Source organism: Maylandia zebra, linkage group LG13 (genome assembly GCF_041146795.1).
Source record: "Maylandia zebra isolate NMK-2024a linkage group LG13, Mzebra_GT3a, whole genome shotgun sequence".
NCBI classification, from domain to species: domain Eukaryota; kingdom Metazoa; phylum Chordata; class Actinopteri; order Cichliformes; family Cichlidae; genus Maylandia; species Maylandia zebra.
This window is the reverse complement of record NC_135179.1, coordinates 3,419,948-3,438,745: the sequence shown is the minus strand read 5'-3', so window position 1 is coordinate 3,438,745 and position 18,798 is coordinate 3,419,948. Positions and strand designations below refer to the sequence as shown.

Genomic DNA, 18,798 nt, shown 5'->3' with positions numbered 1-18,798 from the left:
TATTGTTTGACTGATGGCCTTAATATAAAGACTTTGGACTTTACGTTTCCCAATTTTTGCTTTAAGTTATTTTGTTATTTACATAATAATGTAAATAACCTAATAATGATCCTTATTGCTGTTTTAGAGGAGCACTGCTTCAAAGGATAGCTGCAGGTTTCTGTCAGAATCTGCAGATTATACAGTACAAATAAAATGTTCACGTTTCTCCAACGTTGTCTTCCCAACAGTTTCACTGACATCTACACTGGATGGACAGGAAGCGTTCACGATGTCTTCTCTGGCGCTGATAATTGGCGTCTGTCTTGTGTCAGGGACGTAAAAGACGGATTTAATGCAACATGACCATCAAACAGCAGTCGCTTTCTAAAACATCGGATATGTATCGGATTCAGTACAACATACGAAAGTGACCCAGATCGGATTTGAAAATATCGGATTTGTGCCGTTCACACTGTCAGACCATGATCGGATATGGGTCGCATAGGGTCAAAAACAAAAATCCGATTTGATGCGCTTTCGCCTGCAGTGTGAACGTAGCGAAAAGACTCTTCCTGTGGAGTTGTCTGCTTCCCCCAACTTCCTTACTAGACCTCCACCATTTGTCTTACTGTATGAGTGTGAGACATGTTAAAATCCAGTGGCACCAAAGCATTATACAATAAAATAATGTGATTAATACATAAATAAAATAAATTCCTATACACCTTTAAATCTAACCTCCCTTCTTCCCCTCCCGTCCTGTCTTTCTTTCTTAGCTTTCTCCATCTCTGAGTGAAGTTAGCTCTCTTACTTTTCTCTTTCTGTGAAATAAACAGCTGGACTTTGAGCTGCAACACACTGTGAGACAAACTGCACACAAACAGTTTGTGTGTTTGCTGATGTTTGTTGAGCTGATTTAAAAACGCTGCATTTGAAATTACCTGACAAAATGTTTTTACCTTTATGCTGCTCCTCTAGATGCTGAGTGACCACAACCACAACCACAGCATATGAACAACAAAATTAATGGTCCTCCTTAACCCCTGACTATAGAGCTGTGAATTATCCATAAATGATATAGTTTCCTCTCTTTGTATGCCATAAAATGGACTGGTATACTGATAGATTTCCTTTCATGTGTTACAGTTTAAGCTCAAATCAGTACAGATACGTGAAAATTCTACTAAAATACATCAACAAAGTATTTGTGCTTTGTTAGTTCCCACCTTTACAGATGGCATTCTGGAAGATTAAACACACTCCTAAACCTTGTGGAGAGTCTTTTATATAAGCAACAGGGCGGCCGACATCATAACAAACCCTATGGATTAAAAATGAGATGCCACTCAAGTTCATATGCATGTGAACGCAGACAAGCTAATATTTTTGGTAATATACTGAGAGAAGATTAAGTGCTGCTCAGATGAACTGATGACCAACAGCAGGTCAACAACAACTCCATTTTAATCAGCCAAAGGAAAAGATTAGCCGCATTAGGAAATGACTCATTTGATGTTGTTTTAGTGCTTCTGTTTCCTGCTTTGTGGCAAAAAACCCGACACACAAATAGAGAAAAACGTTAATTTTTTTTTGTTTTGACATCCTGCACTGAAAAACAGCAGCGTGTCATTTGCAGTTAAAAGAAGCTAAATAAAACATCAGTGTTGTGGTTAGTGTCCCCTAAGCTGAAACACATGATCTCATTAACTGACACAGGCTAACCCTATGACTGCTACTCTGGCTAATGTTGCTGTCTGGTGGCTCGCTTTGACCACAGTTTGAATAATTTAAATAGTGGACGCAACACGGGCAGCTGGGGAGTGGAAGGAAATCAAAAGCACAAAAAGTGAAAAGCAGAATTTTAATTTCTTATATTTACGTTAGTGAAGTTTCCCTCCATTCACCAATCAGAGACAGCACAGTGTCCCGGATACACATCAGCTGAATCTGTTTAGGACTAATTACACACCTCGATCCTTCCACAAAACACAAATGGAGCCCTCATGCCAGCTTGGGCTGGGCCATATCATACCGTTCACGGTAAAACCGGTATAATGTTGGGCAACAATAAGAAAATGAAATATGGCGACAGAATATGGGTAAAACGCGCATGCGCAGTGCCTTTGTTTTCATACGCACATGGCCGAAAAAGCACGGCGGCGACTGAGAATGAGAAGGGCGAAAGCAGATCGTTGAATGAAACGATGAACCTAAACTGGTTTGTAAAAATGCTGCAGCTTCAGTGGTGTGGAACTGCTTTAGCTTTCGTCCGTCAGATACACAACAAAGCACTATTTTTGGTAGCGCATGCTAGCGGGCCGTCGTCATTACCGTGTTGTTTGGAAAATACGGCGCACTTAAAATCAATCCTTTGATTTTTCTGAAAGTCGACAGTGCCCCTTATAATCCCGTGCGCCTTATGTATGAACTCTGGTTGTGTTTACTGACCTCAAAACGATTTTATGTGCACGGCGCTCGAAAATCTGTCAAATGTTTTAGTGCGACTTTGCTAAGCATCGAAGCCGCACCGCTTGATGGATTGTCGGAGCATTACGGCTGTCGTAGGCAGGAGCCTCACGAAGTGATACGTGCTGTGCTTCAACATAATATTACCGTATTGTGTGTGTGTATACGCTCTTTTTAAGTTCTGTGGATATTATACATGGTTATGCTGAGGATGTGTCGGCCAATTTCCACTGGAAATGCCTTTTGGTTAAACTGTCAGCAAAGAATATACATTTGCACTGATAAATTTTTATATAGAATAGAATAGAATAGAATAGCCTTTATTGTCATTGTACCGAGTACAACGAAATTGGAGTGCCACTCCCTTGGTGCAAGATTCAATAATAAATATATATGTAAAATATAAAAAGTACAAAAAAACAATCGTAAGTACTCAAACAATAGTAAGTACGATATATACAGGATAGCAGCATTAATATAATGGCAGTGACGGTATGGTATAGCTAAGCAGGTTCAATTGTTTTTGTGCTTATTTACTACGGTGATAGCTCTGGGAAAGAAGCTATCCCTGAATCTGTTTGTCCTATTTAACCTATATAACTTTAATGCACATAAAAACAGCTGCTTGTTTAAGTGAAAATACAGTGATGTTTTATTTTTTGCACAATAAAGTTGTGGAGTTGTAAAGTATTTTGTCTAGTGTCAATTATATCGTCAGTTATATCGTTATCGCAAATTTTCAAATATATATCATGATAAATATTTTTGGTCATATCGCCCTGCTCTACTGTCAGCTATAACTGTACGCCAGAATATCACAATATTAAATAAGTAGTAGATATCTATCATGTATTACTGCAAATGCAGTGCACCCAGTAACAAAACACACATAAAAACTATTATTCCCACCGTGATATTTCAAAAAAGACAAAAAACAATAATACATCTTATATTGGACACAGTAGCGTTTTGTTTTTTGTTTGTTTTTTTTGTAAGATGAGATATGACCTCACTGAATAATGCATACATTAGAAAATGGCCATAATCTGCCAAAGGGTGTACGTGCTGTTTTACACCAGATGAATGACTAATATTTCCAGTTTACACTGACTTCCTTCCACTGAAGCACTTACTAACCACACTCTGTGTGCATTTGCACAGAGGCGACACTAAAGAAAACCACAATTTCTCTTTGTCAGACTTAAAAAATGGGAAAAAAATACATAAGGAAAAAACATATATATTATTAGCATATTATGTTCAGCGAAAGTAGAATAGTTGTAAGGAAACTCTCTCCCAATGGGCCCCCAATAAGAAGAATAATAACATGCATGTGGGAGGTATGAGAAGAGATCTTTCTGTGGTTTTCTGTGAAACATAAAAAACTTTGGCAGGAAATAGTCAAACAGAAAAAGGTAAAGCTCTTGGCATGTGGTAGCATCATTTTATGAAAAACGATTTAAGACAAACTGTTCAGTTCAGCGTCTTTTTCTTTTTCTCTTTTGAAGAAGCAAAGATCGGCTATTCCACACTGAAGGTTGTTTGCTGAAGAAAAGTGTGGACTTTACCTCTGCATTACCTCCACCGTGAAGACAGTCGCTCAGAGATGGCATCTCATGCTCATGTGATGTTCCTAGTTGACACATGTGTCTGCCTTCCTGTGACTATTCTTCTCCTCGTGCTTTCATGTTGTGCTGTAAGTAAAAAATAACATTACTGTCTGTTTGTCGTCTGTCCATTTGCTTGACAGCCTGTAGAAATGCAGTTAGTTCGTCGATCACACCATGCAGCTTTTAGGCATAAAACATTTCTTCGTGTGTGTGTGTGTGTGTGTGCGTGCGTGTGTGTGTGTGTGTGTGTGTGTGTGTGTGTGTGTGTGTGTGTGTGTGTGTGTGTGTGAGAGAGAGAGAGACGAAATCACAATAGCAGTCACCTCAAAGCACTTTGAATTTGTAAGGTGAAATTGATCATGGGAATCCCCCAGCAGCTTACACCTAACTAAGGGAGGATTCAGGGTCACCTGGTCCAGCCCTAACTATATGCTTTAGCAAAAAGGAAAGTTTGAAGCCTAATCTTGAAAGTAGAGATAGTGTCTGTCTCCTGAATCCAAACTGGAAGCTGGTTCCACAGAAGAGGGGCCTGAAAACTGAAGGCTCTGCCTCCCATTCTACTTTTAAATACTCTAGGAACAACAAGTAGGCCTGCAGAGCGAGAGCGAAGTGCTCTAATAGGGTGATATGGTACTACAAGGTCATTAAGATAAGATGGGGCCTGATTATTTAAGACCTTGTATGTGAGGAGCAGGATTTTGAATTCTGGATTTAACAGGAAGCCAACAGGATATTTCTAATTTTAGAGATGTTGTGCAAATGAAATAAAGCAGTCCTGCATATTTGTTTAACATCTGCTCTCAGCCTGCAGGCTTTCTTGTGGGCGGCCATTTAAAAGTCAAATGGGAGGCAGAGCCTGTAAAAAAATTGTCAAAGTCTGGTTCCTTGGAAACCAAATATATCATGTGTGGCTCAAACGTTTTGCACAGTCCTGCACCTCTCTGTTTTTAGTGTTTAGCAACTTATAAAAGGTAATTTCTTGTTGCAGTCTGCAGGTAACCGAAATAAAATCACTTTTAGCTTCTCCTTATTCACAAGTGGTCACCAAAGCAGGATAGCACTGCAGCTTTGATTTGCCCGATCACACCAGTTAACCGTCCTGATGCAATCCCAAAGCTGTTTGTGTGTCCTACACATTACTGGTCATACTCATGTATTTCCCTGAAAGTGAACACTGTAACTGTAGAGAGACTGAACTGAACCGAGCACATCATCACATCATGATTTCTTGTAGAGATCTTGAGACGATGTGTCATGCTTATTACTGCTTTAATGTGACTTTCATACTTCCTGCAGATAAAACGCGGGCAGGTTCCTGTCATCTACTACACAAACCTCCTCATCACCACTCTCCTCCAGCTGTTCACAATGATCGCTTTGGTGGCAAACTCAAACCAATTTCAGTACAACTCCTCCTCCGTTTCTTGTTATGCCTTCAGTATGATGGCTAATCTTGGCTTCAAAATATGCATTTCTCTAGAAGGGTACGTGTCTTTGTTTGTACTTCCATTCTATTACTCAGTGAAACATCCTTATGGGCAGATATATGAACTTCTGTACTCTAATAATGATATTATCTCTTTGTATTGTGTTGCAGATCTTTTATCATCGTCTTCAGACAGTTGGACAGCATCAGACAAACTATGATTTCTATGCTGGCTTGCGCTGTGATCTGGGTCATTTGCATTATTACCATCTCCGTTGCTGCAGAAAAACTATTTATTGTTTGTATTCTGGCCATACTCCTTGCTCCACTGTACATCCTCTGCTTAGCAGGGACCCTCAAGTGTCTGCCTGCTGCCACCTCAGTGCCTGTTAAGGAAAAACGAAGAATTGTGGGAGCAGTAGTTCTACTGTTCCTTAACTACTTCGTGATGATCTCTCCAATGATCGTTTTGATTTTTCACATCAGATCTTACATGTTAGATCACATTCAATACATTATAACACATACCACAGATGTTATTATGGCCTTATTTCTGCTCAGTCCTTTTGCGGACTTGATTCTTTTCGTTTTCATGTGTGACTGGTTCACTGACAAGCTGGTGGCATCTTTGTGCTGCTGCATTAAGGATGACAGCACCCCATCTACAGTGTGACTGACTGTAGGACAGGTGGCTTGATTTAGGCAGAGAGAAGGAGAAGCAAAATATTTTGGAAATGCAGGAAAAGAAAGAAAATTGGTATGCAAACAAAACCGTTTACAAATGTTGGTGCAATGAACGCCTCACGGTGGATTCAGCTCTCTCCTCTCAGCTGATGTGTCAAATCGAAAGTAATGGGAAGCATTGTTTTTTTGAGTAATGATGTTGTCATTAAAAATGTAGAATTGTTCCTGAAATCACCAATAAAACCCCATAATAGCCTCAAAATGGGAAAAATGGGAAGAAAAAAAAATACATTTTCTTTTCAAATGTAAACAGTTATTTTTATACACATACACCTGTACAGACATGCAGCCTGTTAAAGTAATGCACAGGTTATATTTACTGCATCCTTCAATAAACAGCAAATTACATTAAAAATCAGTCTTTTATTCATTACATCAAACAACAGAGAAAAAAAAGTTAATTTCATCTTTAAACACAAACGTAAAAACTTCCTCTTAACCAACAGTGACTGCTTCTCTCTCACAGTTGTATATTTTTTAAGAAATAGAAGAAACCAACTGAAATCAGAAAAGGGACCAAAGTCTAAAACATTACCTTTTTTAAACCCCAAACAGAACTTTTTATTAAAAAAGAAAAGGGGAAAAATACGAACATAAAATGAGCTAAACGTATGTCAGTGTCCCTTAAACTGTATTTTAATGGCCAGTAGGTGGCGATTCCTTGGCTGTGTATAGAAGTCAGTTGATTTATTACCTCAGCGATGAGTTTCTGGCTTCAGTTCGAGGGAATACAACACGACGTTCATTTTGGAAACTATGGTCCCGTTTAAAGTATATTAAACAAAGAAGGATACGCTTTAGTGCTTTCAAAAACCCAAAGTGTGCAAGGCCAAAACTTTAGCCGGGAGTTTGAAGTGGTCATTCACAAACCGCTGGACACTGCACAGTGGCCACATCCATGTTTTAAAACCACATAAAGACGTCCGAATTCAACAGAAATCAAATGTAAGTGGAGAGCTCTTCATCAACCTGACCAAAGCTCACTTTATCCTGCCTCATCTCTCATCTGCAAACACATAAGACCAAAGAACCTGTGAGACACACATCATCGTAGAAACAATGATGCTCACTGAGCTGCAGTGTTTTTACACGGTGCACGCTTCACCTTAAATCTGCACACAGCTCATCCAGCTGAACTACAAGCACATTTGCAAAAACTAAAACAGTCAAGTTATATTTGTTGCTTCCTAATAGACTCACAACATATAATTAGTTACTCTGACCGTTAAAATCAACAAACCAACTGCAACATAACTCAGTCACTCAGTTGTTAAACGTATCGAATCAAACAATCGAAGCTAATGAACCTGATACTGAATTGTCATTAATAAATAATTCACCTTCTCGCTGACTTTAACTCAGCTTTAAGGAGAAAGCACGTACTGTCATCCGAGACATTGTCCAGCAATATTTGGCGATCAGTGAATCTATCAGCGCTAATAATGACATCATCCTGATTAGAATTCACATTGTCTCCTTCACTCTGGTCTCCATGGTGACCGTACATATGATACATTAATATTACAAGAGGAAAAAAAACCTCAGCAGGTCAAAGAAAAGTCGCTGAACTAGGATGACATCCATATAACGTCCATCAGCCCATTTCCTGAGGAACACGATATCTGTGAGTAGGAAAAAACAGCATCCACACTCTGGAAAGCTTCTCGGGATAAACTGCAGTGTGCACTTGGCGGACCTTAGTGTGGCCAGGAGATCCTGTGGCTGATTTTCAGTTTGACTTCCTGTTTTTACTGAACTCTCTTGGCTTTTACTGATCCAGCTTCTCCTCGCTGAAGTTGCACAGGAGGCTCTTGGCTCCATTCTGCCATGAATACAATGTCTCCATTGGAGTTTTCCCGTCCTGCAAGGGAAAAAGAAACAAAGAAACTTTGAATGTTCCTTTTCTGGTACTGGCCCTGCAGACAGGATGAACGCAGAGGCAGCACATGTTCTCACTAAACAAACAGATTATTCAACATAATATTTTTTTAAGAAAAGCAGAGGTTTTGTCGACATCAGTCTACTTTAACTATGCACAAAGACACAAAGCTTTTTGAGTGAAGTTTTGAGGGGCTTGATATGAAGCATTAGTTCAGGTGGGACCCAAACCAGGAAATCAGTCAGCGTACCCCAGCTAATGACTCGGCTGATACGCCCTCCAGCTGCTGAAACTCATAAGGAATGCAGGGAGGTAGGCAAGCTGTTGCTCAAATGCAACCCAGTTCTTTCCTTCAGGTTGTGTCTGATTTAAAGTCACTGATGGCTGTTCTTAAAGGGGCCAGACTCTCACTGCTGCTCTTGGTGCCTCCGGCTTTGAGGCAGATTAAAGAGCACGAAGATGCCAGAACAGAATCACACCTCTGAATATCCCTGCGTACAAAATTAGGTCCCTTCTTGTGACTGTGTGATCCTAATGGTAGAAAACGTCACATGCAAGGCTTGTGTTACGCTTTTCAAATCAGTGTAAACAATACAGGTGTGACAACACATGGAGTACGACATATTGTGTGTAGTTTCAAAAACCCAGTTGGCTCTCTGGAGGAGGCGTTGTGTACTTACAGAGTTCTTTGTGTTGAGACTGGCCCCGTACATCATCAACAGCTTGATCATTTTGAATCGGTTTATTCTCACAGCATCGTGCATGGGTGTGTCTCCGTCCTACAGCCGAGGAGGAAAACCCACATTTCAGCAGAGAATAAACTGAACACCTATTTTTATCATTTATCACGATCATCATCTTTTGGTTTGTGTAATTATGGATCGCTGGTGTCAGGACACGAGTGCTTAACTTATTAATGTGCCCCAAATTCAGGGTGAAATAGACCACAAGGAACAAGAATCCAGCAGCCGAGAAACAAACTAAAACTCTACGTTTTAGAAAAATGCAACGCTAAACATCCAGCTCCAAACAAACACAAATTCTTTTACAATGAGTTACCCATATAACGCTCTGCAGGAGTGCCTGAAGCTGAATTGGCTTTATTATTTCATAGACTGTATATAAAGGATGGATGAAGCCGCTGTGACATCACCCTCTGTTTGCTGAAGTCCTGTTGCTTGTACTTTCGTGCTTACTCTGTCTTTGGCGTTCAGGTCTGCTCCACAGTGAATGAGGTGCTCGGCACAATCGCAGTGTCCTGTCCTCACAGCCACGTGCAGAGGAGTGCTGTGCAGCTGAGGAAGAGGATGAGGAGGAGAAGAAGAGGAGTTTATGTTCATGCACGAAGAAATTCTGAAAATCAAATGTCATGAAAATACTAAAGTAGAGTATTTTATGAAAGTATCTGGGCGAGTGCTGCTCACACCACTAGATGGAGCCAAAGTAATTTTCAAAATAAAGAACCGGCTGCAGCTGTTGTGACCTCGAGTAACCCTTCCTCGCAAGTCCTCCACCAACCTTGTCTCTGGAGGTGAACTTGGCTCCTCGATCCAGGAGGAGCTGCAAGGCCGGCAGGCTGCCTCCCCTGCAGGCCCAGTGGACCGCTGTGGCCTCCAGCTGAAAACACACACACGTGTTAGAACAATTCTGTGTGTGTGTGGAGGAAACATCACTAATAAAGGAGGTAAAAGAGAAGGTGTGACATATTTAAAATGCTCACCTTGTCTTTTTTCTCCATAGCCGCTCCGGCCTCCAGAAGTCTTTGCATGACCTCCACGTGTCCTTTGAAAGAGGCTTTGTGCAGAGCTGTTCTCTGGAACTGGACGTTATACAGAAAAATAAGCTTCATAAGTGTAATTACTGTACATGACTTCAACGTGCTAATTTTTGAGATTTTGACGTGCTGCAGGCAGACATCGCTGTGCCACACTCACATTGTCGCTTGCATCGGGGCTTCCTCCGTCAGACAGGTACTTCTCCACCACAGCCAGTTTGTTCTCCATGACTGCTGTGAGGAACAGCTCCTCGTCTACTGTCTCCGGCTGGAAAATGTGTGCAGAGAGACTTTAATTAAGAAACAGAGAAAAAAGAAAGGTACGCCTCGGAGCATGCGGCAAGAGAAGCTGCTGCTGTTGCAGCTCTATTGCAGACTTTCATGCATCGACTTATTGTCCAATAAAATCTGTTTTATACCTCATATCATTGGTGACCTGGAGCCCATGGTAATACTTTAGAAGCTTTATCAATGTTAACTTCTATACATAAAAGAGTTGACCTTTGGTTCACGTCATTCAGCATCAGCACACATTTATGCAATGATAGATTTTATTTACACTGCACCCTTTCTTGTCATCAAGGTTTAAAGTATTTCTGGTCAAATGCAAATTAATAATATTAAATTAAATCAAAATTTGGGAATTCATGAAAGTCAAAAACCTTACCACAGTCTCAGGCTCTGGCTCATCTTTCTTCAGGACCGGGCTCTTCCTCTCTCTCCGTTTCTTCCTCAGCTGCAGGATGTTGAACAGGTCGTCCACCGTCTCCAGCTTCAGTCTGCCGCTCCTATCCGTCTGACAGGTGGAAATAAGACAGAGGCCGTCAGCACGCAACAGTAAAAACCACAGACTTCATTTATTATTCAACTTCTACTGGTCTGTTTATTCACTGAATGATAATCAAATGCCAACATGAGCAGTTATAAGTTGTCATACTCCTGAATGCCTCCAGGTGGCAGCACAGATGAGGAGAAAACCAGTTAGATGGTTTCAAAATTCCTTCACCTCTGTGCTTGGATGAGATCATTTACCAGATTTAAGTGACGTCACTCTAACTTATTACATAATCCTGAACCTGTAATTCTCTCTGCTGTGGCAAAAAGGAAACGCCTGAATTTAAACTGAAATTTGTCACCATTACTATAACCGCAAATACGACTAAAAGTACGTATTACACATGATACACAACTCTAAAACTGACATATTTAAGTAGTTTTTACCTAGAGATGAGTAAGTTCTTCTGTTTAAAAATATCAAGTTTAAATAATGTCACATTTTATTGAATTAGCACAAAAAAGAATTGTATTCATTCTCACGCTGGTTATCCACACATGTATCTGATAACACTTGAATATTGTGATGTACTCATTGTATTTGATGCATTATTGTCACTCCTATTTTATTTTAAGTAATGAGACTTTCCTGTAACTATCATTGCTGCTGCAGGTGGTGATTGCACCTGCAGAGTCACAGCTGGTGTAACATAATCATATTGACATGTTCATGTACAGCTGTCAGTAAAATAATACTTCTCAGTGTAACCTGTCATTGCACTGTAGCTGCTGCTCTTACATTGAGAGCTGCCACGCTGACTTCCTCCTGTTCGCTGCCGCTGTCACTCTCCTCCGACAGACGCCCGCCGACCCCCAGCTCCCCGTGGGATCTGAGATCATCCCGCTTCTCTTGATTGACGGCCGCCTCGTACACGCCCCCCTGAAAGTCATCTGCCTCTATGCCCTCTGACCTCTTACCGGTCACCTGCAGGAAGAAGGAGAGGCGGAGACGTCGTGAGGTGGTTTTGTGGTATTTTGATAACTGTTATATATCCAACAGCTGAAAGGCCAAAGTCTGAATGGTGCCTTTTGCAGAAAAACACCAAGAAAACCTTCCTGATGAATAGATTTGCAGTGTGAAGCACAGACTGATGCACTGAGCTTTGGCTTTGCTGCTGCAGAGTCAAACGCATGCACCCCTCAGCACAGCTAAGGCCTGCTGCAAACAGAGGAATGTAAACACACCACAGTGTCAACGCATTAACACACGCTCACTCAGCTCTTTAATGAGCCACAACTGTTCCATTCAAATCACTCATGTAGTCATTTACACAGCTTGTAGTCCATGCATCACTCTAACAATGACTGCTGAAGGAAACAAAGGGATGTTCAAGTCTAATGCACAGCAACAAACACGGCTGAGACTGAGCTAACCTCTCTGGTACCTCATCATTAAACCACTTTTACCTCCAGTGTGCTTTCATCTTGGAAAGTATACTGAGTGAATTTAATGGATTTAAAAGTTAAATCCTGCGTTTGGAGTTAAAGGCAGTCAGGTTGTGTGCAGAGACAATTCATCACATTTTAAACTGCTTTAGTCAAACAAGTGCAGAGCACAGAATTGAGAAAATCGCATTCATGTCTTCTTTGTTTTTATATATACTTCAATAACTGTTAATGGTGATATGCTGTCACAGATGTGAAGGAAACCTCCAATACACGTGCAATTAGAGACGTTTCAGATTCATTGTTGAAAATACGTTTTAAGACATTTTAGCTGCTTCATCATCTGGTTTGTAACTGAATTAAAAATGAATATTTACTTGTACTTTCTTTGTTACAAGCATTTTTTTACTGATCTCAATCTTGACTACAAATAAAGTGAATCTGACGGCCATGTTTTAATACAGCTTGTATTTACATTGTGCCAAGGGCGTAGATGTGGCATGGACGGAAGGGACATGTCCCCGCCAATAATTTGGTGCAGCGGTGCAGAAAGAGTTAAATCACGTTCTCTACTGGAGTCCTCCGTCATGTGACAAATATGGCCAATGTGATTGGCTGTGCCTTTCAGGGAGCTCTGTTTAGTTTTAGCAGCGGCAACCCTGCGCTGCGAGGAGGAGAGGAGGACGGCAGCAAAGAGGAAGAACCTGGATGTAAGAAAGTATTTTTCAAAGAAACCTGTAACTCACTTAAAGTCAAGTTCACTCATATATTGTGTCCGTCATAATAACGTTACAGACTATGCTAACTTTTAACATATTTTTAGGCGAGAATGTAGCTGAGTAAACTTTGTTGAGTCCTGAAAGTCATATTCTTTTATTGTCACGACTGTATTTGAAGCTATTTTTGTATGATACCTGATTTATATGGAATATGACTGAAGTAAACTAAAGCCTAAAATACTTAGTCAGTCATTTGTTTAATAGTAATTTAACATTATATATTTCACATGTAAAACTATGAATTGTAATTTTAAACGGTTTAAAAGCAGGTAGACTAGCATATGTAGGCAAGTATATTTCTCCTTTTGTTATGAAGAAGCAAAAAAAGAAAAAAGAAACTGGGCAGAGTTTGGTGAATCATCCCCACCAACGCCAAAACCAAATCGAGGCCCTTGCATTGTGCAAAATCACAATCTAAGAGCCTTACATGGGAAATTAAAGATGCTACAACCGTGGTCCAGGTTCTAGTATTTTGCTTCAGGTTGACTGGCTTCTTGTTTTTAACTCTTGCTGCACACAACAACAGATATTTATACTCTTTACTTTTGTGCATTCAAAATCACTTCTTTTTGGTTCCATTCCATACAAAAATGGTTTAATTTAAATAATATTTAGGAATTAATTAAAGAAATGTGACAATAAGGAACAAAAGTCTATTTGATTTCTCATTTTCAAATGAAGTTTCTTGCCTGTTCTTCTTTCCTCGCACTGCTTCTCTCTGTTACAGTTGCACACATCAGCACATCTTACCAGTTCTTCAACACTGAGCAGTCCCATTCTTCTCCTTGATGGTTTCACTGTGCCGTGGGTACCTGGAGGTGGATTTTAGTCCACAGATCCTCTGGTCTGATGCTCAGTATGTCCGTCTTTCTGTCTCTTTGCCTGCAGCTGGAGCCTCGGCCTCTTATATAGCTTTGCTAAACTGCCGGTCCGTCACTGAGCTCAGATTACATCACTGTCCTCATGTGCTCATGTGGCATTCTCAGAGTTATCAGCGCTGCCCCCCTCCCCTCCTCCACCCTCATATCCATACTCAACCCGTCCCACCCCGAGTGCTGCCCACTTTGGGCTGATCCTGGCACGTCTGTGTCACCGAGCAAAGATGGAGATGAGCTTTGAGGAGTTACTCTGCACCAAATGCTGATGCTGAGTGTTCTGAAAATTGCTTGAACCAGTCACATGCATTCTTGTAAACATAAAGATATAAGACTCTGAAATCTTGAAAGTGCAAAGTCTTTATCACCCCCTCCTGCTCTTTGCTTGAATCTTTCCTTGTTTTCTATCAGTTATCCCTGATTTGTCTTCATACATCTACATTCTTTTCAGCAACTTCACGTCCTGCCTTTGTGTTTAGCAGATGAGCCCTCATTAACATAATTAGCTCCTAAAAAGTTGAAGTTCAGGCTGGAATGAGTCTCTGCGCAGTGTTACCTCACTACGGTGAGAATCCATGCGTCTCACTGTGGTGTATCATGGAACAAATGCCAAAGAGCCCAAACTCTCTTGGATGCTTTGAGGAAACAGCAGCGTCAGGCAGTCTGGGAATAAATACAAGCTCTTTGCATGTTTGGCCTTTGACCTGCTGTCTGCTCTTTGGTACTTTTGATCTTGACCTCGCCTTCGTCTCCTCCTTTTTAAAACAGATATTGTGACCTTATCCTCTGACTGAGTCTCTGTGTCCTTCCTGCTGATACAGACTGATATGTTTCCTGTTCTGCAGGTGAGTCTGATCGCAGCACACAGACATATTAAAACTGCCTCATGATCCTCTGAAAGTTGTATAAACTTTTGCTATTTTGTGCCAAAATACAAGGTATAAATTTTACTATTTCCTTCAACTTTATCTTTCAAGTGACCAAAACGTGTGAGCTGAAACTTTCTAAAATGTAAACCTTTAATGTCCTTTAACCTCTGCAGGGCTAATAAAACAGGTATATAAAGGTTTAAAATGTATTGTTCTGTTTGTCTGTTAGTATAAAAAGTTAAATGCTGAGTGATTCATCCTCTCGACCACAGATGATCTTTGACAGTATCTGGCTGGGCCTGTGGTCATAGAAATGCAGTGACATCACCGCGAGGAGACAGGTTCACTGTGGATGGGGAATAAATAGTCACACTTTCAATCATCTTCTCACTGTAGCTCAGCCAATCAGGCATCAAAGTCAAAGGTCAACAGATTGACTGACAGTCGGCGACGGGTAACATCATGTCAGGTGTTCTTTGACTTGCTGGTAAATGCGGTCAAGTTGCATAGTACACATATTGCACAGAGCGACGTACAGTACATGCTATGGCAGTGATGACACCTCATCTGACTGCATGCTGCATGAGATCACAGTCCACCAATCAGAAGCCAGAAAATGAAGACGTCATGAGAAGTAACGCATGAAACAAGAAACCCAAAAGTAAAAGTCACTGAATCCATCGACAGCTTGTTTAAAGGATTTCATTTCAGTGCTGACATTTAAATTTCTGAAGAAGAAGCCGAGTAACAATTAAATATTAAATGATGTGGTGCTCACCTGCTTTTATTTAAACTCAAACTGCTGTTGAGTCTATTAAGAATAATAAAGTGCCCACTATTCTACCATCTTAACATCTACACTGTTGTTAGTTAAAATTGTTCTTCATAACTTTAAATGCATATAGAATAATATGTCTGTTATGCAATCATGTATTTCATGATTTTTTTTCTCATACTAATTATTGTGTCACTAAATGGTCAACCATTACAGTCTTTATATAACTGAACTTGATAAAAGGCTTTGTTACTTTGTTCGTTGCTAAATTTTACAGAAGAATTACTGACTTTGTTTTGAAAATGTTCTTAAACACATCAATTGTCTTGTTACGGCTGGCAGGCAGGATTAGGACTCAAACAAAAAGCTTGAACTGGAAAAGGCAGTTTTATTTGCTGTGACGGAAACTAGAAGACACAGAGCTAGATGTTTTCAGGCGCCACAGAGACAACCCACAGCAATGAGGGAGTACAACTCAACAACAGACAGGAATACACAGGGATCAAATACACAAGGGAATAACGAGGGAATTGGAAACAGGAGTCATGCACACCTGGGACTAATAACGAGATGGGGAGGAAGCAAAACTGATTGCACTGAACATAGGAAAAGGAACTGTCAAAATAAAACAGGAAACATGAAGCTTTCACAAAGACGCAGAGACATGACTGACAAGGTGAACATGAAGGGAAGGCACAGTGACGGAAAACTAGAGACTACAAACTAAGCATAGAACACAAGGAGAACATGAAAAACATTAAATCAAAGAATATTAATTAATTTCTTTACCTTTTATTTTCCGTTATGATGCTGATGTTAGAAGCTGTTTTCTTTTTAGGTTGTTTTTAAGCTCTGGCCATGACTGTGGCTGAACATTAGCCTCTGGTTAACTCTGCTCCAGCAGTGTTTATTCATGAACACTGTCCCTGTTCAAAATAACCAAAATAAAAGAATACTGTAGGCGATACTTTTTTTAATGAATCCATCCTGATGTCACACAGTTACAGGTGTAGCTGCTTTGAATGAAAAGCTTAGGCCAGGGATGGAGTGGCCCAGAATGATCTGAATAATTAAAGCTGATAGTGTTTACCAACATAATAATACAAAGCATGTTAATTTCTCCCACCAACTACCCTTAGTGGGGTTTGCTTAATTGATAACTGTAAATTGACCAGGTGTGAACACGAGTGAGAGTGGGTGTCTGCGTCAGTCCTGACAGACTGGACACCTGTCCAGGGTGTACCTGTCCCCGCCACTCGCCCTACGGCAGCTGGGATGCTGAATTGGATCAGCAGAACAGGAAGGACAGATGGATGTTAATTTTTCTGCATGAAGAAATTTGTCTAACACATTAGAAATGATGTCATTCTACAGTCCCGTTTACATCCTCCTGTTTCCCCTCTCTGATGCAGTTATGGCGCAGATGTCAGTTCACCTCACAGATCTGAAGCACAGTCATCAAGCTGGTGCTCCTAAATGGGAAAGAGCATAAATCAAGTAACTTTGATTAAAGTGGTCATTTCAAACAGCTGAGCGAAGATCAGCAAGCACACAGTGTGTCTGCAAACTGAAGAGCTATGAGACGCTGTAATTCTAAGGAAAAAAGAAAAAGTTCATGTTATGTGTGAAAACTCGACTCAGAGATGGAGAAAGATGTAAGAAGAGGAACAGGAGAGTAAAATGAAAGATCATTCGCAGAGGCAAAGACCGCTCAGTATGTGACACTTAATAAATTGCTCGTTTAAAGCTTATATGCAGTATCCTAATGTTTAGACACAGACGTTCTTTGATGTTGGGAAACAACTTGAAGAATAAATGAAATTACCGTCATGTTGTTTACAGCGATGCACTGTGATGACCTCGGGTACCTCAGTCACTCATATGTTACTGGTTCTCAAACTGTGGGGCGAGCCACACTGCTGGGTCACAGACAGCCAGGTGAATTATGGGAAGTGAAAATAAGAAAAATAAATAAATTTAAATTCTTTGATGAATGATAAATGCTGAGGCTTCAAGATTCTGACTGCCAAATAAATCAGAGTTGTCGCACCGATCAGTCATGAACATGCACTCTGTGGATTTTGGTTGTTAACTCCAAACTCTGGACTCTGGTTTAACCTACACTTCTGTGCAAAGATTCGTGAAACAAAGCATTAGCTGTCATGAAATTTCATCTATTTGTGGATTTTTATGAAGCATATCGAATATATTTGCAAGTTACTTCGATTTTATTTTCATGATTACAGACATTTTTTATGATTTAAAAGACTGTGTATCTTTGCTGAGGAACAGGCATCAGCAGACATGGCTGTGAAATATCTCAAGACCTTCAAGACAGACCTGTTGTAAGATGACTGGAAGTGTTTAGGATGATAGTTTAAGGTATATTTGGTGTTTCAACTATTAAAACAGGCAGGTATAAGTGTTTTCAGAGGGGGTCTCAAGTACTGAAGGATTTCTATTTGGAGGTGGCTGTGTGTCCCTTATTTTTGATTACGAGGAAATAGAGATATGCAATATGTAGTATAATATTATGAAGTACAATATTCGTAATGTATACCATAAAGTGCATAATCTAAAAATTACAAAGACAAATACAAACTTAAATAATCACTGACTTTCTTCTGGCTCTTTTTTGACCCTTCCCATCAAACTGGGCTGTCACTCATATTTGCTCTGTGCTGTTCCGACCCCTCAGTTCCTCTGAAAGTGCAAAACCTAGCTGTGGGCTATTTCTAAAACTGACCTTGTGACTGAAATAGATGGCAAAAGGGGGAAATCTTTTTGAATGGAGACCTTCACAGTTACTGCACCGCCTACAGATTACAGAGAGAACTGCATGAAGGAGAGGCTGAAGGAAAGCAGGAGTCCAATGAAGAGCTTGCGGATCAATGCTGTATAAGCAGTTACTAAACACACTAAAAGCTTCACAGCTGAGGTATCCTGTTAACTGGATAATGTTCAGCTGGGAATTTTGTATCCACATGTTGTGTTGTAGCACAGTGTTTATGTTGGTCAAAGAGCTCGTTCCTGATTAAAGAGCAGTCTGGTTTAATCAGCTGAGACTCTGCGACTTGCTTAGTTCACTTTCAGTCAGAGTTGTCTAAGTATCTACGTTTTTCGACTCGTGACAGCCCGAGTTTCAGACACAACGAACTTAAGCAAGTCGTGGTCTCTGTTATCTGTGTACACTCTTATGTTTTGGGCTCAGTGTGGGAGTCTTTGCAGCTTCTTTCCCTCCTGTGCTCCTTGTTTTCCTGTATGTCTGCGTGCACCTCCTCTGGTGAGGAGTTCCCCCGTGCTTTAGGGTCATCGACAAGCAAGGTTTGCTGCTGAACCACAAATGTGTAGTTTGATCTTAGTGGGGAGTAAAGGGTGGGCTCAAAACTAATCAAGCAA

The 18,798-nt window shown here is 40.5% G+C and overlaps 1 protein-coding gene and 1 long non-coding RNA gene across 2 annotated transcripts; one reads left to right on the top strand and one right to left on the bottom strand.

The window, feature by feature from the left end:
* Nucleotides 1-2,116: 2,116 nt before the first annotated feature.
* LOC143421747 (uncharacterized) lies at nucleotides 2,117-5,769 on the top strand. The gene is made up of 4 exons (XR_013101309.1): nucleotides 2,117-2,200; nucleotides 3,957-4,144; nucleotides 5,355-5,542; nucleotides 5,656-5,769. It is a non-coding gene; the product is annotated as an uncharacterized LOC143421747 (long non-coding RNA).
* ankrd1a (ankyrin repeat domain 1a (cardiac muscle)) lies at nucleotides 5,760-13,819 on the bottom strand. The gene is made up of 9 exons (XM_004570643.2): nucleotides 13,631-13,819; nucleotides 11,455-11,640; nucleotides 10,549-10,677; nucleotides 10,042-10,149; nucleotides 9,828-9,926; nucleotides 9,626-9,724; nucleotides 9,304-9,402; nucleotides 8,788-8,886; nucleotides 5,760-8,089 (listed from the first exon to the last, which is right to left on the bottom strand). The coding sequence occupies exons 1-9, from the start codon at nucleotides 13,655-13,657 to the stop codon at nucleotides 7,997-7,999; spliced, it is 939 nt and encodes a 312-aa protein (XP_004570700.1). The 5' UTR covers nucleotides 13,658-13,819; the 3' UTR covers nucleotides 5,760-7,996.
* Nucleotides 13,820-18,798: the final 4,979 nt, after the last annotated feature.

Excerpts from the sequence above, each read along its gene's own strand:
- ankrd1a (XM_004570643.2), bottom strand. The coding sequence starts at position 13,657 with ATGGGACTGCTCAGTGTTGAAGAACTG. Across the intron at positions 10,678-11,454 it reads TCAGCGTGGCAGCTCTCAAT|ACGGATAGGAGCGGCAGACT; the intron begins GTAAGAGCAGCA and ends TCCACCTGTCAG. Across the intron at positions 9,927-10,041 it reads GCCCCGATGCAAGCGACAAT|TTCCAGAGAACAGCTCTGCA; the intron begins GTGAGTGTGGCA and ends TATAACGTCCAG.